Below are 25,351 nucleotides of genomic sequence, written 5' to 3'. Positions count from 1 at the left end.
ATTTTTAGAAAGGTAAACCATTTCTCTATATTCAAATATTTTTTTTATTATTGTTGCAATAATATTCCTTAGGACCTATTATTTCATACCATAATAAACGTGCAAGGACACTTTTTGATACACTTACAACATGTTTGATTCAACTTTTGTTCCTGCTAGAGTCGATATCCTGATCAAGCTGAGTATTAAACAAGGTCTTGCAAATCCACATACAACCTTGTCCTAGTTTGGAGTGGGATTCGGCTCCATGAGTTTGATTATATTCTTTAGGGTGGGTTTGGGTTCGCCTTGGGTTTGTCCTTAAAAAATATAAAAATAATAAATGAAAATTATATACATATATGCAGCAGCAAATAAGTTTATAATACATCACTATGCTAATAGTGAAGTAACATTGCAAAATACATCTCCACATATCATAATGTTTTAGTCCAAGTAATATAGCAAAGTTTCAAAATACACCCCCATATCAATGTTTCAGTTAAAAAATAACAATGTCAACTTCAACAATCAATCATCACTAATCAAATATTATGAAAGCCATCAAACATATCATCATCCTCTTTCTGTAGCAAATTAGAAGCACAAATAGTGCCATTGGCATTGGTACTAGCAATGTCAGCCTTAGGAGCAGCCTCATTATCACTAGGTAGCTCACGACCGTTATCATCAACTCCAAGTGCACCAAGGCAAGCAATTGAATCATCCAACTTTGCATGCTCTCGTTCAACATCCCATGAATTTGCCTTCCCTTATTTGTAGGTATTTTCTTTGTATGTTAGGAGCCTTAAGTTTGAATGCACATAGACCAAGTCTAACTGCCTTCTTGGACTGCAGTCTATTGCGTTTTAATTAAGGATGGAGCATGTGCTCCAATTCCTCTTAGAAGATGATGAACTAGCAACCTATCAAGATTTTCAATTTTGAAATCGAAGAGGAGTTATGAATAAACTCAATATTCATTAAAAAGAATTTAGAATTTAGAATCTTAAAGAGTTAAGAATTAATTTGTGATAAAATTTTGATGTCAACAGGTTGTAGGTGCTGGTATATTTCTCCATGGAAGTAACGCCATTTATGAGCATTAACATCTTCCTTATCTGCAAAAGCCTCAAGACCACAATTGTCCATGCTTGTGAAACTCATGAATTCAAACCTCACCATAGGCCGTATGTGACTGGGAAAGAGTCTACAAAGTGTTGCTTCGTACCTGTGAGCAACTTCAGGATCTTTATATGGGGCAGCTCTAATGCTACTCTGAATAAGGACCACTTGAGTACAAAACCTGGGTTCAATACAAAGGCAAGGAGAGGCAAAAGAATTGTCATTTTGTTCCATCTGAAGGTTTCTATAAGATCTTTCTATTTCTTATTTATGATTTTTTTTCATATCCTCAGTCACGGAGTCAATACCAATATGTACCTCACGTAAGCAAGGCCTATGCATGACAATGTATTGGATAATGGCCAATATAGGCTCAATAAATCTCTAGAGGTATTTAGCACGATCTCATCAAGAGTCATCTATTATTATTGCCTTAATGGAAGCTGCACTTGTACTTCTGGATTGCCTCAATATGCTCCAATTAGCACTGCTTACCATTGTAAACAATTCCTTCTTAACCTTCACAATTTGTCTTAAAACAATTTTGTTGGAGGCAAAACGGGTCTCAGCAACCTATTTCAAAATCAAAATATTAATAAATTAAAATCAAAATAAAAAATTAAAAACTGAGAAAGTTTACTAAACTGAAGTCCAAGACATTTAAATTTTAAATAATTGAACTTCAACAGCTCCAATCTTGAGAATTGTCTAAATATGCCTTGAGACATTTGGTGATTAGTGATGAATATTTGGATCTCCTGGGCATCAACTTACATTTGTTTGATCTAGTCAATTTTCTCGCCATTTTTCTGTGGCATTAGGTCGACACAAAGTTTCCGAAAAATGTGATTATAGTTCTCCTCAACCAATAGCCCAATAGACCTACAATTTATGGCATTGCTTGTATCACTTGATCAACATTTTGAGTGCCAACTTGCTCAATGGTTTGGAAATAATTTTTGCAATAAATGGACTGTCCTTCATTTGCCCTTCAAAATCCACTGCTCTTAAAAATATTGCATATCTCATGGACAGTTCAATAACATTGATCAAAGGGTGATTTCTTGCATCTTTACATCTGTTAGATACTATGGACACAATTGTTTTGATCCATGAATCCTTGATGGGCTTCATGGAATCATTTGCATGTTTCACCTCTTTGTCCAATAAAGTGATGCACACCTCCTCAAAACCTAGGCCCTTAAACCCTTTGGAACCTCATTAATCAATCTCACCATTTATTTTGCCAATATGGTGAGGAAAAACATTAAATGTTATTCCATTTGTATATATGAATCTAGCTATGTCTTATTTGGTAATGTCTCTAGCCTCATTGCAAAATTTCATTTTCGAGGGCCCCTTTGCTCTCCAATTTGATACCGGTTCTTGCGAAGAACACAATAATGGATAGCCTTCTATGGGTTGTTGAGGTGGAACACATAAGATTGAATGCTTTTTGACTTCTAGACTTTTCAAAAGGATGAACAATTGCATTCCCAGTTGCTTCATTTGCTTATCTTTCTCTTCAATATATTTCAGTTCAATAGAGTTTGCAAGAAGGGTTTTAGGTTAAGGCTCCCTAGGAACTCTTGGCTTACTAGTACAAAACTTGATGCATTTTTGAGAGATAAAGCACAAATGTGCTTTGATTTGACTATAAGAGCTGTTATATTGCTCCAAATTTAGCCTCCTCCACTTGGTAGTTGCTGAGCCATTTCTACGTATTTGCATAGTGGAAGCCCAAGTCTATTTTGAATCGGGAGCATCTAGAACTAGAAGCACTTGCCATTCTATGAATCTATAAACAATAAACAAAGCCATAAACCAAAATGAAAAAATAAAATAATATTAGAGAGTTCATTTTATTTTACAAATTTTTTTGAAAAAAAAACAAAAAACAAAAACCTACCTCTTTTGTTGAAATCTTCCTCTTCAATGTCTTTGAGGAGTTCTCAACACTTGCAACCACGTAGGAAAAGCTCTTAAACCAGCATAGAGCATGCAGCAATCATCCTTTAATACTCGAGCAATAGCAAACAAACAAGAATATTCAACAATGGAGGCAAGAAGTCTGGTTTTTTATTCACAAATGACATAGATTTCATCTTTTTAGTCTTGTTAGTGGTCTATCTTAGGGTCAGAGGCTCAACTTGACCAAAAAAGGCGATTTGCTTTTAGAAAAAAGTCAAAATAATGTAAATACGCATTACATACTTGCCTGGGTCCCTGCTGCTGCAGCGTAAACTTGCCCCAAATTCTTTCTAGGTCTGGCAGAGAAAACCCACAGGGAATTTGCAGGATCCCATCCGAATTTAGAACGGACCAAATCTGGCCTTGTATATGGGCTGGACTGGACTGGACTGGACTGAAACCCTTCCGCTAGCCAGAAAAGCCTGGTAACATAGTTGTATTAGTGAAAGTGAACCAAATCTAGCTGTATAATTAAAAAATAAAACAGAGTTGAGCTCCCAGCCAAGCTTGAGTACCCGAGGGTTGTAAAAGAGTTATTTAAAAGTCAAACTTCACAGATTACCTGGCACAGTATCAGCTATGTTTTTGCAAGATTAGTTTTATCTACGTATCCATTGTCAATGTTTATATGGTCAACATGTCACCCCAAGTTCAGCTGGCATCTCCATGTAGTAGAGGTTAGTCACCTCGTTTTTTATTGTATTGAGTTCTTGATCATCTTCAAGTCCTTGATTCCTCTGCAACACTGAGTAAGTGAGAGATTGTAAATCTATGCAAATCTCGTGTCATTTCAGCATATTCTGAACCTGCATAGTTAGCCTCTGATTTATCTCAGTTAACTTTTCAAGACAGACAACATTGGAGCATCCTTTTGTCCTTACCAATGTTGCTTCCTTATCTTAGGATAATTATTAGATATGGAGGAGGCAATATTTTTTTTGCTAGTCTTTTGTAAGTTTCCTCCCATCAAAGGCCAACATTTCACCTGTAGAATATCGTTTTAGATTGATCTTGGAAAGGATTAGCTTTATGTTATGTGCATATATGCTTTACTGAATCATTTGACAATCAAGGCAATGATATTCTCAGGAGTTGATTGCACAGTGGATGATCGTGATCTTGTCTTTTGATTTGGTGGGATCATAATGCTCTTGTAATTTTTGTGTGTTTCATGTTTTGGTTGTTGTCATTGCAGCATCTAAACTATATTAAACATTTTTGTTGTGTAGCATCAATTGATGAGCTTATTTATGAACTTATTAAAGCACAATGTCCCTTTATATTTACATTTCCTAGATTATATGGATCTGTTATACCTTGGATGGGCTTGGCAACTATTTCAATTTGTCAAAAGGGCTATAGAAATGTGACTGACTTTTTGCTCCATGCAGGAATGGCCATGACACTTTCCTTGAAAGATTTACAAGGTGCATTGGTGATGCCGAAGGAACTATTGGGAGGAGTATTACTGCAGTATACAGTTAAGTATTTTATCAGGATTGACAGTATCATGATTATAATATGTTCCGTGGATATAATGGAAATGCAATCACTCTTTGAATGTAATAGCTAAATTAAAAAGGGCACCATAATCTGATAGGTAGACATGAACATTAATATATTTAGTTATAATTCAAATGCTTGAATCTAAAATCTGTTTGGCATACATAAGTTGATGCAATTCTTGTTTTTTTATATATATCTAGATGTAACGTATGTATTCAGTATCCAAATATTAATTCTCGTGTATGTGCATGGCACTTTCTCAATTTGGCTAAGTAAGGAGCATGCCTCAAATTAATTTTCAGAAATAGCTACGAATACATTGAATAGAGTAGTCATTAAATTCAAACACATAGAAATGATTAGAATAATGCTTGTATTGTTCAAAATTGAGAGCATCTTTTAAAGCATTGAATTTTCAATTTTCACTATAGTGACTGGCACTCTAGGAAAATTTGTTGGATCTGTTTCCAGTATGTATGTGGCAAGGATTCTGGTACAGGTCTCCTGTGGACAATATCCTCCAAAGCATGAGCTTACTCAAGTTGAATGGGCTGCATGTGGGAGAACCTAAAGTGAACCCATGCAGATCCAGTTGTCAAAATCAAGGTTCTCTTTTTACTTAAATTTTCTTTTTACTTAAATTTTATTTTATTTTTCCCTTTTTTGACCTCCTATTCTGGCTGGAACTCTAAATCTAAAATTCCCAATTGGAACAACTTGCAGCACAAAAACAAACACATTTACCTCATTTTGACAACAAAATACACAAACCTAATATATTGGTGAATATACATTCTTGCTTGTTATTGTACATATGAAGTTGACCATTGAAGGTTCCAAAGAGTTTGTTTTCCATTCTTACACATGAGCAAGAGCCCATAAATGGCCACGGAGATTGTCAAGGAAGATTCTTTTGATTGAAGGTAACTTTTCTTTTATTTGCTTCAGTTTTTCTTCTACAAACAAACTCTCTTGTTTTGGTTTTCATACCCTATATATAAAATTTAAATGAGTTAGGAGTCAGGATATGTTAGATTTATATTTTTTGTTCCAATGTATCGTATTCCAAGCTTGTTGTCATATAGGATACAATTGCAGCTAACTCTCACTTTGTGGGCCAACTTTTCTTCAAAATAGACTCAAATTTACCCATGTATAAGTATGTTAAGATGATACAATGAGTTCTAGGTGGTGGGGATATGCTTGAATTTGTTTTGGGTATTATGTCAAATGTAGAACCTCATTTTGTCGGGAAAACCCATTTGTGCATTATTTTTGGCATGGACATCGAATCTAAGCCAGACAAAAAGAATGCACATGTACCAACAACAGGGGTATTATAATATATTAGAGAGTAGGAGCAAGCTATTGACGTAGTTGTGCTTTGAATAGGTCATCTTCAGGCAAAGTAAGGACCTTGATTAAGGAGGCTTTCTATTCTCCATTTCCTAATATTCTTTAAGCTATGGTAGAAAGCCACCTATATTTGGCCACACATGAAGAATAGCTTTTTGTACATAAGAGAATGAATTTGTCATTAGAATAGACATTTCAAAAGGAATACTGAGAATGTTTTGATCAATACATTGCAAGATATGTCTATGCAAATGATTTTCCCTTCAACATTGTTTAATCACCATTTTGACAAGAGTGATGAGGAAGATTAGCAAGTATCCAAAAAGATACGAGATCTTGGGTTTTGAGGTGCACAACACCTTGTTGACAAAGGAGGCAAAAATTGTGGAAGAATCTAGAATCATTAAAATTTAAAGCCCATTAGGAATGCATGGATTTACATTGTTGGGACCTTGTAGTCTTTGATGGATGGAAAGATGTCAAAATTTGGTTTGTGACAAAGGTGATTGCAATGTCCTCTAAAAGGGCAATGCTTTTAAATGTTGTGGGTTGTGAAGAGTAGGTGAAGGATGCACAATTTATTTTAATGTCCTAATATGAGTTGTTGAGGAAGTGTGGCCTCATAATGTTGTTGAAGCAATACTAGTCATTATAAAAATTGCACAGTGGCTGGTTTGTTGGTTTAGTCATGTTATTTGCATATGCTTGGACACTTTGTGCTCTTCACTCGTTTAATCTTAAGCTACAAAAGATGGGGCAATGAATTGTTAGAAATAGGTGTTTATCAAGGCTAAAGAGACACGAATCTTATCACTAGCAACCACATGTCACAAGGCATCTTCAAATCACTCGGGAAATCAGAGTTGTTATGTTAGACAAGACAATTTTATGTTCAAATTCAATTGCTTTAAAACATCTTGAGATGACTAGCAAAGATGCCAAGAAGAAACTTATAATGTGGTCATTGTTGGTGCTCAAACACATTCCTCACAAGTCCTAAAGGCTTGCGTCAATACCTTTGACAAGAATGTTAATATAAGTGAAGGGCAAGAATAATGGTCATACAGTGTGTTACCATATCTTTTCGTTGATGTACAAAATTTACACCCAAGTGTCATTTTGCAATCTAAAGTTGAAGTTGAAGCCCAATTTCACTTCAAGTTCAAGTTCAACTTCATCCTTTCCTTTTCATTTTGGCAAAGTGTCCTCCTCGTCGACCCAGGTCCACTTTTGAAAGTTGAAGTTGAAGCCGAAGTTGATTTAAACTTCAACTTCAACTTCGACTTTGTGATTTTTCTAACGTGTGCTTGTTTCCTTGCAGAAAGTGGATAGTGAGATTATAAATTCATCTTTACGAGCCAAAGGAATGAGTTCCACCCTATGGTGATGTTGAAGACACAAAAGGCAATAATTGTGGCAATTATGAGAAATCGTGCTAAGTATGGTTACTTTATGGAAAAAGGTGGTGCGCGGATTTTTGTGACATCATGAAAAGTCGAGCTGCATACGGATGTGATGAATATTAATTGCAAATAAGCCTTGCAAGTCTTGTCAAAGTACAGGTGGCACGTTTGTAATTAACCTTTTCCGCCTGCTCAAATTTGTCCTCTGATATCCTCTATAATAACCTTTTGTCCTGCATGAGTGCTCATTCCATCATCTTGAGCTCTTGACACCAACTGGTAAGCAAGGAAAGTGGAAGTCTGGACTCTACCGAAAACTGTAAGTGCATTATCTCTCACTCTGTCATTTCCACGCCTGGTTTTCCCTTTGAAGTGTTTTGGTTTAATTCTGTAAATCTGTATCTTTCAAGTTGAACCATGACGCTTTTTCGCCCCAAAATGCCTAAGCTTGAAAAACCTTTCCTATTGAGTTCCCTTCCCGAAATTCAAGATACTTTTATGGTAAATAAAAACCTAGGGATATAATTGAGCGGGCGAGGGATGTTCAATCTAGTCCCATACATTAGAAATTGGTCAGTAGTGGTTTGTTGGAAGCCGCTGCCTTCCCACCAGCCATTGAATGCCCAAAACTTGTTGTTGAGTGCGCAAATCACTACAACCCAAACACCAGATGCATAAAGAAAGCTTTAGGGGAGGTGTTAGTAAGAATATGCAGGACAAGTGTTAGCGTAGCCCTGAGAATCCCTCATAAGGAACCCTATGAACCATGGACCTTTGAAGAATCTGAGCGTCTATGTCATGACAGAAAGAAGAATTGCGACAACATCATAGCTCAAACTTGGCTTTTAAGACCAACTGAAGGGGGTTCTAGATTGCCTAAGCCATTAACAATTGAGCATTTCATTAAAGAAATAGTATTGTGTTACTTTTGAATAAGATCAAAGGCAATGATCATGCCTTTCATTGGGGAAGTTGGATGTATCTTTTCATTATGAAGATCATTGAAGGTGAAAAATTTATTGACTAGGCGGATTTAATAGTTGAGAATTTGCATAAAGGCCTCATAGCTGTGGGTAGTTTCAGCTTATTCTTTCTGTATTTCTTCCTGGTCTATATTTTAGCGGCATCCAAAGAATGGGAGGGGCTTCCACATAAACCCTGGATAGAAGAAATGACTATCTACCAATACTACAAAGACCTTCATGCAACTGAATCTTGCAAGGAGTTCAGGAGGGTTAATGATGTTTTTCTTGGGAGGTTAGTTTTTGAACTGCAAGGTCATGAAATCACAGGTTATCAGAGGAATCCATATAGGCTATTAAAATTTATGGCTGCTTTTATATCCAATTCCCTAAATTTACATATCTTAGGATTGGGGGTTTTTCTGGTGAACCATTTAAGTTGACATGTTACTATTTAGACAGTATTGTTTTATCAGAGATATGTAGGTAGCTCATTTCTGTACCTGACTCCTCCGAAAGTACAAAGAAGTCAATCTCATTCTTGTTCCCTATTGAAATTGGTCACTACAAGTGCTCAAGTTACAAACAAGCTAAGTTAGCACAACCTGCATTGTCACGTTTATGCCTCAAACCCTATACTGCTAGAAAAGAGTTTGATTATGCATGATTTGCTAAAGATAATTTTGGGCATACGTCTTTATTAACCCATGTTCCTCATCTGGAAGATTACTGGGCAAATTGTCTAGATGAATTTGAAGTCAGAAAGAGATTATGGTCCAGATTGACAGTCAGTTAGATCAGTGTGTTTAAGGTAAATCTCAATACTCATGGAACAAAAGAAGATGAAACTAAGGAGGTGATTGACCCATTCTATGTTGAACAAGTTGAATGCATACCCATCCCTGAGCTCGACTGGACTAAGAGGGAAGAAGATGACCTAATGTCCCATACTTCAGAAGTGTTGAGAAGAATTGAGAAGTGGTTAAAATCAAAGAATGTTGAATCAACCACTCTCGAAGTCCCAGAAAAACACTCAAAAGCTAAGCACAAGAAAGCACATCACATACCTAAGGCCATCTCTAACCTTGATATTGCTGACTCTGTTGCAGGTCCTCCTAAAGCTGAAGCTGAAGTCAAAGTTGAAGTAACCCCAAAGCCACTTCAACTTCAAGTTCAAGAAGAGGTACCAAAATTCAGAAGGGTAACTCGTTCTAGCACTAAAAAGGCAACATTGAGTAAAGAAAAGGGGAGAGTCACAGTTAACCTAGATCCCACCAAAGCAAAGGCAAGTTTGAAGTAGTCTCCTATTTCCCTCATGGCTGATAATACCCTGGATGCTCATAAGTCCCTTGATAATATTGATTCTCAATCCGATACCTTGGCATAGCAAAAATTTCTCCTTTGGCAGGTAAAGAACCTACTACCCCCAAATGGCTGGAAACTTCTATTGAGAAAAAAAGGAGTCTTGTACCAACATCCATGCCTGTTGATGACCTGGTCAGCAAATGCCTGGGAAAGCCTTCAAAAACTAAAAGGCCAAAACTGAGTCTAGGTTGAACTTTGATAAGAACTTAGGACACTGGACAACTGAAATAGCCGAGCCATTGAAAGACATGTCCTTTGAAAAACTCTCTCCTCAAGACTATCAAATAACAAGAGTTGACCTTGGAAAGGGGAATCATGCGGTTGATATGAAGATTTTTGAAGCTTCAAACAAGAAGATAGCAGATAGAGTTTGGAAAGATGCTCAGGACAAACAAGAAATGAAAGAGGCAATCAAAAACATGGCCCAATATATCAATGCCATCCTGCATCCGGAACCCAAACCATTGAATGAGATGTCAGTGTTGGTGGATGTATCCTCTTCAACCAATCAACAATTTCTTGACAATCTACAGAAGTGCAAAGTTGTTGCAAAAACATCTGAAGAATGGCTGCTATACATCCTAAAGAAAATTGAGGAACAGGTTAGACTTTTGGACTAGGGCTCGAAGGAAATTGCTATCATCGTTAAAAAGGTGGAGTCTAGCAATGAAGGTTTTGAAAAAAATAAAAATAACTGGGTGAAGGTAGTGCTTTGGATCGAAGAAATTCAGGGATTTGGTTTACAAAAATTTCAAGCTGAATGCCCTGTTGCTGGCCTTGATGAGAAAACTTTGTATGTGATAAAAGATTGCATCGAATGGAGAAATGAGGCGCTAATCCAAGCAATCAATGAAATCAAAGAAACCCTATATAGCCTCAGGCTCGTGGATGAAATCATTCAAAGTGATCTGAAATGGTTCGGTAAACATTGTGCAAGAAAAGAGAGTGACTCCGTTGCCCCTGTGGAAGAACTGATAAGCGAAATTCAAAGAAAATTCCATGAGGTTCGAGACAAAAAGGCACCATGCAGGGAGGATATCTCCAATATTGCTCATACTGAGGCTATGCTGATAATCAATTTGAAGCATTTGGAGATGCACGCAAAAAAGATGACAAAACTAAAGAGAGAAAATGAAATTTGGAAATAGAGGATGGCGTATATCTGCTTACCTCATCAATCCATTATTTTTGCGTTCTCGACTGCATATGAGACATGGAAAGCCACGAGGATTGTGGCTGGTGCAAATAGTTCCTCCTGATGTGGCGAATGATCAATGGGCAGCTATTTTTCTTTTTCTTGTTTATTTCTTTCTGCATTTCAGTTGACACGGTTGTGTTAACTAAGAGACTATTTTACTCTTGGCGGGCTAATTTTGGATAACTATCCAACCCTATGCCTATATATATGTAATAGATGATATTTGAAGGGTTTAATCTCTCCGCAGACAAAAGCAAAAATAATTTTGTTTTGATACTTTGTGCTTTTAGATTTTGAAATAGAATATTTTGAATTTGTAGTGATTGGGGTAAAGTTCTATAATTTTATTCTATTGAAACTTCTTGGAGCAAATACTATTGTTTGCTTTGTGGTGATATGCATTCTTGAGAGTGTGTGTTATGTTTGGAGTTAAGTTGTAATTGCTGCATTCTTCTGAAGTTACCTGTTTTGAATCTTGAAAGTTGTGGGAGGTTAAATCTCTGTTGTTTTAAACACTTTTCCTTCCTCTTAACATTCAATCATGTACATGATATTAATCATTAAGATTAAATGGTTTTTCAGCATTAGCATTTATCTTGTATTTGTGAGATGATTCTGAACTTTTGAGTATTTTCAGTAAAATACTTATTGGAAAGATTTTCCCTCAATTGAGGAAGAACAATTATCTTTTCATAAAGGGTAGCTGCACCTTGATTAATATTGAGTAAATCTTTAAAGTAGAGAATTCCTTATCAAGGCATAGGAATTCAATTTGTTAGTTTGCATTTTTCTCCCTTGTTCAAATTTGTCAAAGATTTTGGGAAAAACTGTTAACTAACACAGTGACATGAGTCAACGAATGTTTGTGAGTGGCTAAGTTCATCTTCAACTTTAGGCTCAACAATGCCAAGGAGAGTATTCCTTGAATTCTCAACAACAAGACAATTAAAGGGAAATGAACATTTAGACTCAAGGCCCTTAAACAACCATATCCACTATGCTATGAACCCCAATATTTGTCACTAAGTTAATGTCAGCATTGACTTCGTACAGATCTAAAAGACCATGAAGTAGATAAAACTCTCTTAACATGCAGTAAATGGGCAACACCAATGTTATATCCCTAAGAGTGAATCCATTTAACACTGCACTCACATGGAAGATGAAAACCATACTAACATGATCCTGTAAGATAAGATAAGATAATGATATTAATGTCCAACAGAAGACCAAAAAGGTCTATGGGACTGAAAGTTTACAATAGTGAGGGAACACCGATAGGAACACACAAAGGTGTCTGAAAGTAAATGACAAAAACCAAAGCAACAACAACAAAGAAAGAAAGAGAGACAGGGAAAACGCTAAGAGAGACTAGGAGTCATTCTTAGGCGAAAAGAAATCAGTCACTGAATGATACACATGTCGATGTGTAGAGGCACTATATTGTCTCTGGCCACTCGCAGAGGAGTGTCACTGGTGCAAGTAATTGGAGCGGGATTTGACACATCTGGATAGCCCGGTAGATCTAATAGAGCTAGAAGGCCTTTTCACACCATGCAAAGGAGATAATGGTGTAAAAAAGGCAGTAATGAGCTGAGTAGACAAGTGCCAATGTGGAAGCAGTGACCGGATCGTGCTATCACGAAGCATAGTGGCCTCACGAAGATAAAGTGCAAGACATTTCTGATCATAATAGTGGAAAAAGTCATAGAGAGAGAAGCATTCCCAGATATAATAGAAGAATCTCCCTCTGATCTCATAGTATATAGGGCATCGAAAAAGAAAATGAGCCTTAGTCTCCACCTCCCCTAAAGTATAGTTTATACAAATTCGCTCCCCACCATCAATATGATGATCAGTTTGGGCCTGAAGACAGTGAGATCCAATCCTGAAAGAACCTAAGGAGATTCGTAGGGCATGAGACCATCATTGGGAAAGGTAGCTAGGACGAACAATAATCCCATCGGAAAACTCCAAAAAGTGCTCTGCATAAAAGGACATCCGTGGGCATAACCCGCCAGAAGGGTTAACCTAGGTAGTGTTAATGTATCGTCTATAGATGTCAAGTCGAACGTGCTTATTCAACTCTTGTCAAGAGGGGAGAAGATGAGCGGGGGCATCCAATGAGAACTGGAAAGGGGGGAGACAATCAATATCAATACCAATCAAACCCAGCAATGAAGAAGCCTGTGCATACCAACAGCAAGCACAAGAACCAATCTCAGCCTTCACAGTAAAAATAGATGAACAATAAGCTAAATAGGAGTATTGGTCACGGTCCCCAACATTATCCGCAAACCCACGGAGGCGATGGAGGAACCAAACCAAGTCAAAGATGGCCTCGAGACTGAAGGGATGAGCACCAAACTTAGCCAAAATGACACTGTGAGGAGTGAACCTATGACATCTGATGATGCACCTCAAGAACAAAGTTTGAACACGCTCTATCGAAGCCAAATTTGAGCTAAGAAGAGAAGGGCCCCAAACCATAGATCCATAAAGAACAGTTGGCTGCACGAGAGAGTCTAAGAGAGATAGCTTAGACAAGGTATCTTGGAAGTGATGTCTGAAAAGCAAGAGAACCCATACCCTTATTACCTCTGGGCTGAATAACTGGTCTCATACTGAAACGTGGACCAGAAAACATAACCCCCAAATAAGTGTAGGATGAAGTGATCTCAATCTCCTAACCCTGAAAAATGAAGTGGAGATGAGAGGTCTTTAAGCAATTAAAGACCATGACTTGAGTCTTACCCAAGTTAACCACAAGCTATCTCTAATCACAAAATGAAGCCAAGCCATCAAGAAGTCTTTGTAACCTGTCTGGAGAGGAAGCAAGGAGAACCACATCATCCGCAAAAAGGATGGAGATCAGAACCTGATGAAGATAGCAACCATCCCTAGGGAGCGAAGACTTCAGGAGGAAGTCCTTAAGCTCATCAATATATAACTCAAACAAGGTAGGAGAGAGAGGACAACCCTGCTTAACCCCAATGGTGCTGTGGATCGGATCCGAGAAACCCTTAGGAGTCCTGAATTTGCCAATCATAGTCTCATACAGTCTCATAATAGTGATACATAACATCTCAGAAATACCAACCTCTCTAAGTCTCTCAAACAGAGCCACCCTAGGAACAAAATCAAAAGCTTTGCAGAAATCAATAAAGCAACAGTAAACCTTCTTCGATTTGTGTGTGGCCTTCTCAATAATAGCTTGTAGAGTGAAAATGTGATCCATAGTTTGATAATCAGCCCGAAAGCCAGCCAGCCCTCTAGCCCTACAACCTTTCCTGTCTATCTCTGTAGAAAGCATAGCATTAAGGGCTGTCACATACAGTTTGGCAAAAGTGTGCCCAATCATGATAGTTCTGTAGTTCCTCGGATTTGAGATAGGATCGGTCTTGTGAATGGGATAAATCAAATGCCTAGACTAAGAGGTCGGAAAACCAGTGTGAACCACTCTATTGAAAAGAATAGAGAAATAAGGGCTTAGAACTGAGGAGTGGAACTTGAAAAACTCTGCCTGGAAACCCTCATCATCAACCACTCTACTACACTTCATGAATTTGATTGCCTCATTAATATGGGAGGGGGTGAAAAGGTGGCTGAAAGGAGGCAACGAGGGGTAGATGGAAGGTTGCCTAGGAATGTCATAAAGAGCCATGGTGTGCAAGGTAAAAGAGAAAAAGTCGAGGGTGGAGGGTGGAGGGGGGTTACGGGGAAAAAGAGTGTGCCAAAAGAGCTGAGGATTGCGGATCAGACTTAGGTTATAATACTAAATCATTCTTACATGGTAAATCCTAACAACCAATTCTATTCTATTATTTATAAAGAGGATTAAATCGAATGATTTTGGTCTCTCACCTCCTAGACTAGTACCTACTTCATCAGTAAACAATCACACTATGCAAGGAAGATGACACACTTGTAGAGCATAAATGGAACTAGTTTTTTTGCATGCTTACAAATCATAAGTAGCACTTTGTGTAACTTGACATGCTTAGAAATCCATCGTAGTACATTGTAAGAACCCACTTCAAAAAATGCATTAGAATCTATCACATATTCATCTCATCTATGTTACAATCATATGAGCAAACGTGACATGGGAAGATAAAAAACTAAGTTCGAGGATCCCCCAAATAATAATAAACAACCTTGGAAACATCCATTTACGCGCATTGCATTCATTGAATGACCTTCCTATGATTTACAAAGTATATCTCACCCTCTTACAAACTAGATTTGCATCAAGTGATGTCCAAAAAGAATGTGAGACACATATGGGCCAAGATCTCTATTACATATAAAAAAATGTATATACATTATTATATTTCAGTGTGTAAATTGGGTGAGATAACATAAGCTTGCAAGTCATTCATGCCTTCTTGCATCATCTTCATATGGAATTGTGCTTGAAATTGGTTTCATTTGTACATCGGCCATGTCTTTGAGGGTTTCACAAGTACAAACAGGTGGTGTAGAGTCATCACATATCTTATTGCATTTATTCAAGATAATTAATGAATTCTTGGGTCGTGCATGGAGGCAAGGAAAGTTTCTAGTTAAGTTGCAAATTTTGAGGTGGAAGTGTAGGTATGGGTTGCACATGTCTATTGGAGGTTGGAAAGTCTACAAGTGATGGCATGAACAAGAGACATAAAAGGAATAAAAACTTGGAAGGATGGAGGGAAATTCTTAGAAGGAAGGGAAGGTTTGTTAAGAGAAATTAATAGGTGGGAAAGTCAGAATTGTAGGGAAAGGGTAGAAGTGCATATGTGGTCTTGATTTTTGTAGGAATAAAGGAGGCAAGGGTGCAGGCATGCAAGGAACAAAAGTAAGTATGAAAGGAGTGCAAACTTGCCTATTATGATTAAATCTCCTCAAGGAGTGGAAAAAGAAGAGTATGGTCAATGTAGGCAGCAAATATGCTAGGAATAGTTAAATAAGGCTTTTGTTAGTTAATGTAAGAAAGCATTGTTCCAAAGGGGTGTCAATTGTGTCGTTAGCTGGTGACGGTTGGAGACTTAACCAACTGTGTCAAGTCTATTTTTATCGAGTCTGGAAAAAGTGAAAGGGTGGTGAATCTTGGTATTGGGGGTTTAATACTTTGGTACAAGCAATAAAAGTAATATTCTACCATTGTCGTGTATTCTCTATATTATAGTTTTTTATGTTGTTCTCCTATTAATCTCAAACTAGTTGTATTGGTATGTAGTCTCTATACTAAGATCACTTCCACATTTGGTATGTAATGTTACATCCCAATTTTTGGCTCAATATGAAATGTTCATATAACCATTGAGGTTCCATGTGAAGTTAGTTGACAAGTAAAATTAGTTATGATCATGTGAAATGGTAAGATGGTTAATCGTTATAATTTCTTATGAAGATTGCATGTTAGTTAATCGTTATGATGTTATTTTAATGTTACCTCGAAAATTTGGAAAGTTGGTTATTCATCATGAATTCATGGGAAGTGATATGGTGGTTAATTTCTATGATGGTTTATGAATAATCACTTGTTACAGTAACTGTGATTATATTGAGGAATATGATATTATCGCACATAATTTATTTCCTTGCAGGAGCACGTCAAAGGGGGGAAGCATTGACAGAAAGGAATTAGGCACGGGGCACCACCTACCATTGAGCCAATAGGTATGAGTCTTGACCACCATGGCTAAGGGATGAAATGGCTAGATAAGCAAGAATGTACAAAAGACGACCATGAGCTAACCAGATGAAATTATAAAATTAAACTATTAAAGAAACAATTCTTGCAATTTATATTACATCTTAATATAATCACACTGTATCTGTACTTGTACTTGTGTGGGTATAATATATATATATTAAGGCTACTCATACAAGCATGAATATAAAGGGTGATATCATTATATTAAGGCATGAATGTAAAATATTGTTCCTATGCTTATTATTTTGGACTATGATGATAGCTTATTTATTTTGCCTTGAGCAGCCATCATTCTTATTTCTCTTCATAGCATTGGCCTTATATTTGATTCATCATAATTTAATCATATTTTGAACCGATGGCTTTGATGAATGCCTTGCCACCTCATAATTTTTCTTGCATAACCAATTTTTCTTGTGTAACTAAGCATGCATCCGGGAGCCTTATTGCTTATCTACGCTTTCCCTCAACATTGGTTATTATTATTGCTTCTTAGCTTTTTGGTTTGCTATCCAAGTATCACCCTTGCTCTATATTTCCCAAAGAATAGTGTGTGATCATTTACAACAACTACTCTAAAAGATTTGATCACTGGCTAAGGAATCCAGTGTCCCTATACGGGGCAAACACATAAGATTAATCTTGCACGGGAGAGCCGACACATTCAACCAAAGTAACAAGAATCGGAATCGGATCGAAATCGGCAAGGCCCAATCAAATCGTGAATCGGCCATGAATCGGAATCGAATCGGCCATGAATCGGAAAATTAAAAAAACCCTTGAAATTTAGTGAGTAACTTATTTCATAAACCCTTTATCGCTGATTCGATTCATCGATTCACAAAAAATCGTTTGGCTTGAATCGAATCGCCGAATCGCGTGAATCGCATGAATCGCCATGATTCTTGGAACTATGCTGATTCAACGCTAGTTGAATTCCTTTTTAATGTTGAGTTATATCAACCTTCAAGTCATTAATTATAATCTGAGTTCTCTTTATATCTTTCAAAAATCAAGCATTAGAATATCTGATTTGCCTATCAAAGAAGGCGTCTTTCTTTTCTTTCTTTAGTTTAGAGCTTGGTATGATTATCAGCCTATGTATCTTCTTTCTATTGTATCTTCTTCTATACTATTACAAGGAGCCATCATGTTAATGATAGAGTATGTCCATGAAAGCACATCGAGTATGATTGTGCATGTATAAAGATTCTATGTCAAAGAGTGCCAACACGTACAAGGGCATTGTCAATGACTCAATATACCTCTGAGATGAGTGCAAGACCCGTATGATAATGGACTAATCTGCAAAGAATCATATTTCTCATTGTAATGCCATAGGCCAGTTTGGGCGTAATAAGATGACAATGTCTATATTCAAAAACCAGATTGCACTATGGAATCACCCAGATACCATCCAGGAAGACCAACATGGTCGAGATGAAGGGTGTGTATTGATATACATTGAACCATGGGTATATCCTTGCATGATAAGAGAAATAACAATCGGTAACAAATAAGAAATTAATAAAAAGAGTTTTAAACTGAGTCATCTCATGATAGTCCAATATATAGATCTTGTTGTCATGACGAGAGGTGGGTTGGTGCTCTGACACTAGGATGCTCAGTGGTGGGACGGTGGTGTCCTAGGCCTAATCCTAGGGTAGGGAGGGCCTTTCTTGGTTGAGATTGTGTGCAGATACTTAAGGGTCCACAGTTGGGAGGTTAAGGCCTTGGCAATGCTTCTCCTCTCCACCAGATGCCAAGACTTGCACAAGATAGAGATAAGATACACATTCAAATATCTGCTAGTAATTAGTATTTTACTTTTATAAATTTGCAAATTTCAAGTTAAAGCTATGTTAGATGGTTAATATTGTTTAATTAGTTATTTACTTTCCAGTCATTGGGATTATAGCTATTGGTTCTCTTCCATTTGAAAATGTGAAGTCATTGTAAAACTATCTTCATATGAATATGAAAGTAATGTATCTTTATTTCCATTAAGAAATGGTGAGTTATGATGACAACTATATATATTGTATTTGTTGGTTATATGCTCTTTTAATTGCTAGTTAAGGCAAATAAGTTAATTCGGTATATGTCTTTCATACGAACATGTAGAATAGCTGTTATAACTACCTTCTCGTGCTCATGAGTATGAAATGTAGTTGTCTCAATGATATGATAGTTGTTAGCTAAGGCCCAGAAAAGGGGTTGTTACATATGGTATTAGAGCTCTTTGTTCGACACTGAACCTTGGGCCCAACATTATTTCAAGGGAGTTGAAAATGTAATGTTAAATGAGGCAAAATGAATATTTATTTTGTAAAACTGAATATTTTACAATGTAAGTTGGAAAATCACACCAGAGATCATTTAGAATAGCTGAGAAGGGCTGAGATGATGGTGTGGTCCATATGAGTTGGACAGATTGATAAATTTGCAAAATCATAAAGATGAATCAGAACTAAGAAAACTAAATTGATAAGTCGAGCAATGGGTGATCGGGCACATAGTGTCCATTGGAAATCCTTGGCTAGTGTAGGTTTAGTGGCAAGATTGTTGTTGTGTTCACTAGAGGTCAGAGTGCTAGCAGCTAGAAGATAGGTTGATGGAAGGTGTCCACAGCCTCGTTGACTGACTAGCCGATACTCTAACACCATGATGCTCAGGTGGCAGGACTATAATGGTATACATGCGCCGTATCCCAGGCAAGGAGGGCCATTCTCAGTAAGAATGAGTGAGAATTACACTAGGTCTAAATGCCTAGAATTGCACAATACATACTGGTTTCTACTTCCTTTGATGCGGTGTTATCTAAATCTTGATTGTAACTACTTATTTCTTTTACTTGCATATTTTTCAGCATTATACTTTATACAATTATGTTCCTGTTCAAATGGTAGCTAAGATTTTGTTATCTATTTTTGGACATCAATTGAAAATTTGAACTATAAATTTGAGTTTTTTTGATCTTGAAGTGGCTAGGGGTGCCTATATGTTGCTAGATCTGTGTTGTAAATTCATGTCTCTTCTAATGATGATGAATTGGAGAGAAGGCCATACCTCACATTTTGTACTCCTATAGCAAGTAAACATGATGGAAGTATTATCATTGATGTCAAAGGAGTTCATGGGCATGTATAAAACTACCAGCATCAACAATGTCAAATGCAGTTGGAAGAGTATAAACTTTTATCACTAGTATCTAACATGTGAGAAGTCAACAATGCTAAAGATGTCGAGAATAAACAAGATTGTGTAATTATCATCAATGTCATAGGACCAAAGCATGTGTGTACAAGAACTGTCAAGAGTGATTGAGCAACACTAATAAATAGTGGATTGTGTGTCATTGATCATTTTGGAGCTAACAAGATCCAATCTATTTGTTTAATAAAATATACAGTTGTATCAAAATCTTGGAAGACCAATATGCAGTAAGTGAAATATTACATGCAAGCCCAATATAATTGAAGAAAACGATATATGAAGAATGATATATCATCAGTTTGAATTGAGCAGCAACAAGTGTCATATAATTCATATAATTGATTAATGTAAAATAATAAACAATGTCATTGAAAGTGGGGACAAAATAATGGTAAAAACAAGTAGAAAAATGGACCACAATAATGAGAGAGCGTCAAGATTGTAAAGAAATTTTTTGCCAGGAGGAATTAGAGTTTGACATAAAATATTCATTTGCTAGACAAGGATTCTCCCAAAGCCTGTGAAATAGAAGAGTCTAAGGAATATGAGCCGTTGGGGACAAACATAGAAAGCCTCGATAATCTAGGCAAGTATCGAAGTATAAGAGGGGTTTGAAAACTCAAATACTATTTTGTCATGTTTACAACAAGCAATGAATGGTTTTGAATATATCCTGCCACGTCACTACTTTGGAAGAAGATTGGCAAAGTGTGGATGAAGCGAACGAATCCATGGAAATTCTATAGACGGTATCATGAAGCGATAAGAATTCTGGAAGATATACAACAGTGTATACATTAGATACATCTGGAAGACATATATTGGTAATCACATTGCAGACTTAATGGCAAAAATATCAATTCGAGTATTAGCAGAAGTCACGTCACCAAGTTTATAAACTATGGAATGGAGCAGCCACGTCAGCAATTTGAGAATTACGGCATCCATAAACATTGAGAACCTTCATCGAACTGAATAAAGAAATTGATATCAAAAGCTATGATAAAGTCCTCTACATCACAGTTTATAAAGTTTGTAGATGAAGCGGTGATGTAACAAGGATATACAGATTCAATCTGAAACAAAATTCATGATCCCAGCAGCGATAAGGGTGTAAAGGTTGAGCATATCAGAAATGTGACTATATCGAATCCTTACATATTGAAAGGCAGCAGTTAAATATAGTTCAATCTACACAAAAGAAGTCAAAGCTATATATGAACAGGCAAACAAAATATTTATAGGCAGCGATAAAATATGGAAGTATACAATGAATCTGTAGGGGAGTATTACGTCTGGAATCTATGATGGTAATGGAAACTGTGGAAGCTATAAGCTATGATAATGGGTGACAATGATAAAAACAACAACAATATAATAATTGTGTTGAATAAAAGAATTCAAAGACAAGAATGGTCTAAGACTCAATACAGAAATGGCCAAATATTGATGCTGCCCATTTTGGAAAACAAATATCTGAGATTAATCAAATGCAGAATTAAAATAAGGTTCTTGACCATATTCATGAAGTGGTACTAGTTTTCTGTTGTGCGATTAAGAAAAGAAAAATCCATGTTTTGTTAAATCAAAAGGGGGTAATTAATTTCTTTAAGGGCCTGTTTGGCAAGCAGAATAGGAATACAGGAATAGGAATACTTATTCCGGGAATACAAAAATGGAATACGTATTCCTATTCTCTGTTTGTTTCACCCAGAATTTGATAGGGAATATGTATAACCTATGTTTGGTTTTGCAAAAGAGGAATTGGAATAAGGTTATTTTTTATTGTTATTTAATATTTTTTTCATTATACATTTGAATGAGTTAGATTACTTTTAAGTTTTTTTTTTTTAATGTTTTTCAATTTTTACATTTAAGTCACAAAGATCACATATACTCTCCAACATGAGAACCTTATGGCCTTATCATTTGTGAAATGACTATCCAGCCGACGGAATGGTTGGTTAATGTCATTTTAAAATTATTTAAAAATTACCAGCACACTTCTATTGTAATTTTAAATAATAACAAATGGTAGATTTGGTCAGCTGCATAGACGCTGCGTATCACTTGTGCACAACCTATAATATAATAAATATTATTAAGCTAATAAATAAATTGTTGAAATGATTTTTTGAAAGATCATTAGACGTCATAATTTTTGTAAGTAAGATTCATACTTCATTAATGCATTATAGTAAGTAATTATATTAACACAATGAAATCCTTAGCCAAATTCTTCTATTAATAAAATATTTTCAAAAACACCATTTTTCCATTAAATTCAATGTGAAACCTTTTTGTTCCTTATGAAAAATAAAATCCTCCATTAAATTCTTTTAAATAAAAAATCATTCTTTCCAATGTAACAAATTCTTAATCAAAACTCAACTATCCAAAATAAGGAAACATGAAGAAACAAGTTAAAATATGGAATTGTTTTTTTTAATTAGTCAATCAATTGAAATAGTAATGAAACTAGTATAATTTATTCATCATTTTAATAGAATTAGTCACCACAATACGATCAGAAACAAGTTCCAAACAATAAAATAGTCAAATCGTTATTAAATATGTCCACGATTTCTATTCAAAATCATAAAATAAATTACAATATTTGCTTTGGCTTTTAACTGCATTTACGCATATGGTCCCAAAAGACTAGTACAATTGAAACAATTATAATTCCCAACATGCCTCCCAACATGCCTCGAAGAAACATGTTTTCACTCTCTCAGATCTTGCACAACTTGCAATTAGTACTTTCATGTGTCGATTTAGCTACGACAGATGTTGGGGGGACCTGATCGACCCATTGAAAGAAATTACAACCACCATCCCCTTGCAATACGAATTCTAAATTAGTAGTGTCCAAAACAATTAGTTGGTACACAAATGTAAGATCATACAACAAAAATTAGTAATAATTTTTCTTGCATTTGGACAAGAATAAAATTTACGTTCTGGATTATCCTTAGTGTGCGAGGTCTTCACTACTACACCAGCGCCACACTCACACATTGGCAAATTTAAATCCATCAAACCTGTATAAAATACGAACAAATACAAATAAAATGAAACATTCAATTAGCAAGATATAATATTTTATATACAATTGCTCTGCATAATCCACATAATCCCACTTTTCAAATTTAGGCTATTTATCCAATAATTATTGGTGATCCAAGTAAAGCACTTGGGAAGCAGACGCAGCCATTGGGGGAGTCCTTATGAATGCTGAATTAGAACACATTCAGCTTGGAGTGCATAAAAGAAGAAACCAAGAGAGTCAAACAAAAAAACCATTTATTTTTGAGCTGAACATCAGTGAGAACAATCATCTAAGATTCTAAATGAGTAAATAAACTGTGATATGTTCTAAGACCATTTAATGCAGCAATACAAAATCCCTGTGCCTTATGGGATTGAGGCTGATTAGAACGAATGACTATTCAAGTAAAATATTATATGTAATTATGCAATTGCGAATGCTGTTATGTAGGAAGATGGACAAGCAATACTCACAGAGTGTTAACTTAATCCAAAATTCAATGCTCGCCAAACAAAAAAATAAAACTCTCGCTATACAAAAGGATTCTCAGCCGGATTATCCTGAAAGGCAAAAGAGAGAGGAATTTGAACTTGTTGTATTCAAGATTAAGAGCTATACTGCCTACATCTACAAAGGTAACTGCGAAACAAAAACTCACTTTTATAAAAAATTAGTTAGCTTTAAACCTGTAAATATATACAATGAAACCAATGAAACCAAAAGCAATCTTCATTATCAGCTGGAGAGATAAATGCACATATTGCATAAAAGGTTCTTAATTGGTATTAGTTTTTAACCCTCCATTTTAAGATAAAGATTACTTATGAATCAGCATAGGCTGTGTATGCTTTCTACATCAGGATTTCAAGATCACATTGAGCAATCTATTCTAAAATAGTCAAATCATCTAAGATTCAAACAAAAAAACCATTTATTTTTGAGTTGAACATCAGTGAGAACAATCATCTAAGATTCTAAACGAGTACATAAACTGTGATATGTTCTAAGACCATTTAACCCAACAATACAAAATTCCTGTGCCTTAATGGGATTGAGGCTGATTAGAACAAATGACTATTCAAGTAAAAATATTATATGTAATGCAATTGTGAATGCTGTTATGTAGGAAGATGGACAAGCAATACTCATAGAGTGTTAACTTAATCCAAAATTCAACAGGGGAGCCTTTGCCTGCTCCAAATCCACTTATTGTGAAAGAGGAATGCACATTTGAAGCTCATACTGCTCTTTTTAATAGTTGCCATGCATCTACTATTGTTGAGGCAAGTGAAGTAATTTTCAATCTATTCATGTCATTTATTCCATTGGCCTCTAGCATTGCTTCGGACTGGTTCTACAGATTGAGCCCAACCATTTATCATTGCATATTTTGGAGGAAGTAACAAGGGTGCACCTGATGTGAAGATATGGCTGCAAAGGTACAAGGTGTGTATTTTTTTTAAGTTGCTCAATATAGACTTGTTGCAGCTGCAGACTTGTTGGATATGAAAAAATAATCGCTGCAGCTGCAGACTTGTTGCATATCAACTAAAAACTTGTTACACAGCAACAAGTAGGTTGTTATAGAGCAACTAAAAATTGTTGCACAGAAGCAAAAAAAACCTTCTTACACAACAATAATTCTTCCTTGTCACCATCTACTTCAAAACTGGCATGATTTAATTATTACTAAATCCTTCCAGTGAAGCAAGGGATTGATCAGGTCGTCATGATCAATTGCATAGTTAGCAAGGATGATGATTTATGTACAAATGTCCCTATAGCTGTTAAGTATTGAATAGGAATCAAAGGATGATGGCATTAATAATCATCATCAAGTAGTCCTCAAAATAAACATTTTTAATCTTGTAAAAGAAACTAAATATTAAAGACTAAAGGTGAAGTTGGTATGTAATTGTATTGAACTCATTTTTTGGTCTGTGATGCTATGTTGCTAGATCCATGAATTATGCAGCTTAGGCAGTCTTTAGCCTAGCAGCTAGTACCTTCAAAGTTCAGACAGCATACAACATTATAAAAAAATGTTGGAGAGCTGTGAATTGCCACTCAGGCATAAGAAGAATACAAATGCCACAAATGGCAAGAAACAGTCTATCTGGTACTTTTATAAACTTTCCAGCCAGAAGAAGGAACTCTATTGTTGTCTTAAAGGCTTTTTATAATTTATAAACACTCATAAGCTTAAGGCACTTTATTACACTTTATTACACAACAATTTGTCACAGCCAGATCCTGAAACTTCCTTAACACAGCTAAATTCAGAAACTCAATTACATAACAACTCTATAACACAAATACAAAGGTTTATTATTTAGCATTTCATCACAGTGAAATCTTAAACTTTATTACACAAGTTGAGTTCAGAAACTTCATTACAGAACAATTCGACAAAGTCAAATTCAATTTCACAGAGTCAAATCTAAATTTTCTAAAATATAATCAAATCCAAAAGCACTATTATACAAATATAATCAATTCGAAAAACTCCATTACCTAACA

General features: G+C 35.9%; 1 protein-coding gene across 2 annotated transcripts in view; it reads left to right on the top strand.

Moving 5' to 3' along the window:
- LOC149542525 (putative sodium/metabolite cotransporter BASS1, chloroplastic) overlaps nt 1-25,351 on the top strand; it is an 84,677-nt gene that overhangs the window by 12,687 nt on the left and 46,639 nt on the right. For both annotated transcript variants that reach the window (XM_089797457.1, XM_089797456.1), the window contains exon 2: nt 4,467-4,555. In XM_089797457.1, coding sequence (XP_089653583.1) covers nt 4,467-4,555 — 89 coding nt within the window. The remainder of the gene's footprint in view (nt 1-4,466; nt 4,556-25,351) is intronic.

This window comes from Cupressus sempervirens, chromosome 8 (genome assembly GCF_028749045.1).
Source record: "Cupressus sempervirens isolate cs-2001-9-10 chromosome 8, ASM2874904v1, whole genome shotgun sequence".
NCBI lineage: Eukaryota > Viridiplantae > Streptophyta > Pinopsida > Cupressales > Cupressaceae > Cupressus > Cupressus sempervirens.
The sequence above is the reverse complement of the archived record's forward strand: the minus strand, read 5'-3'. Positions and strand labels throughout refer to the sequence as shown.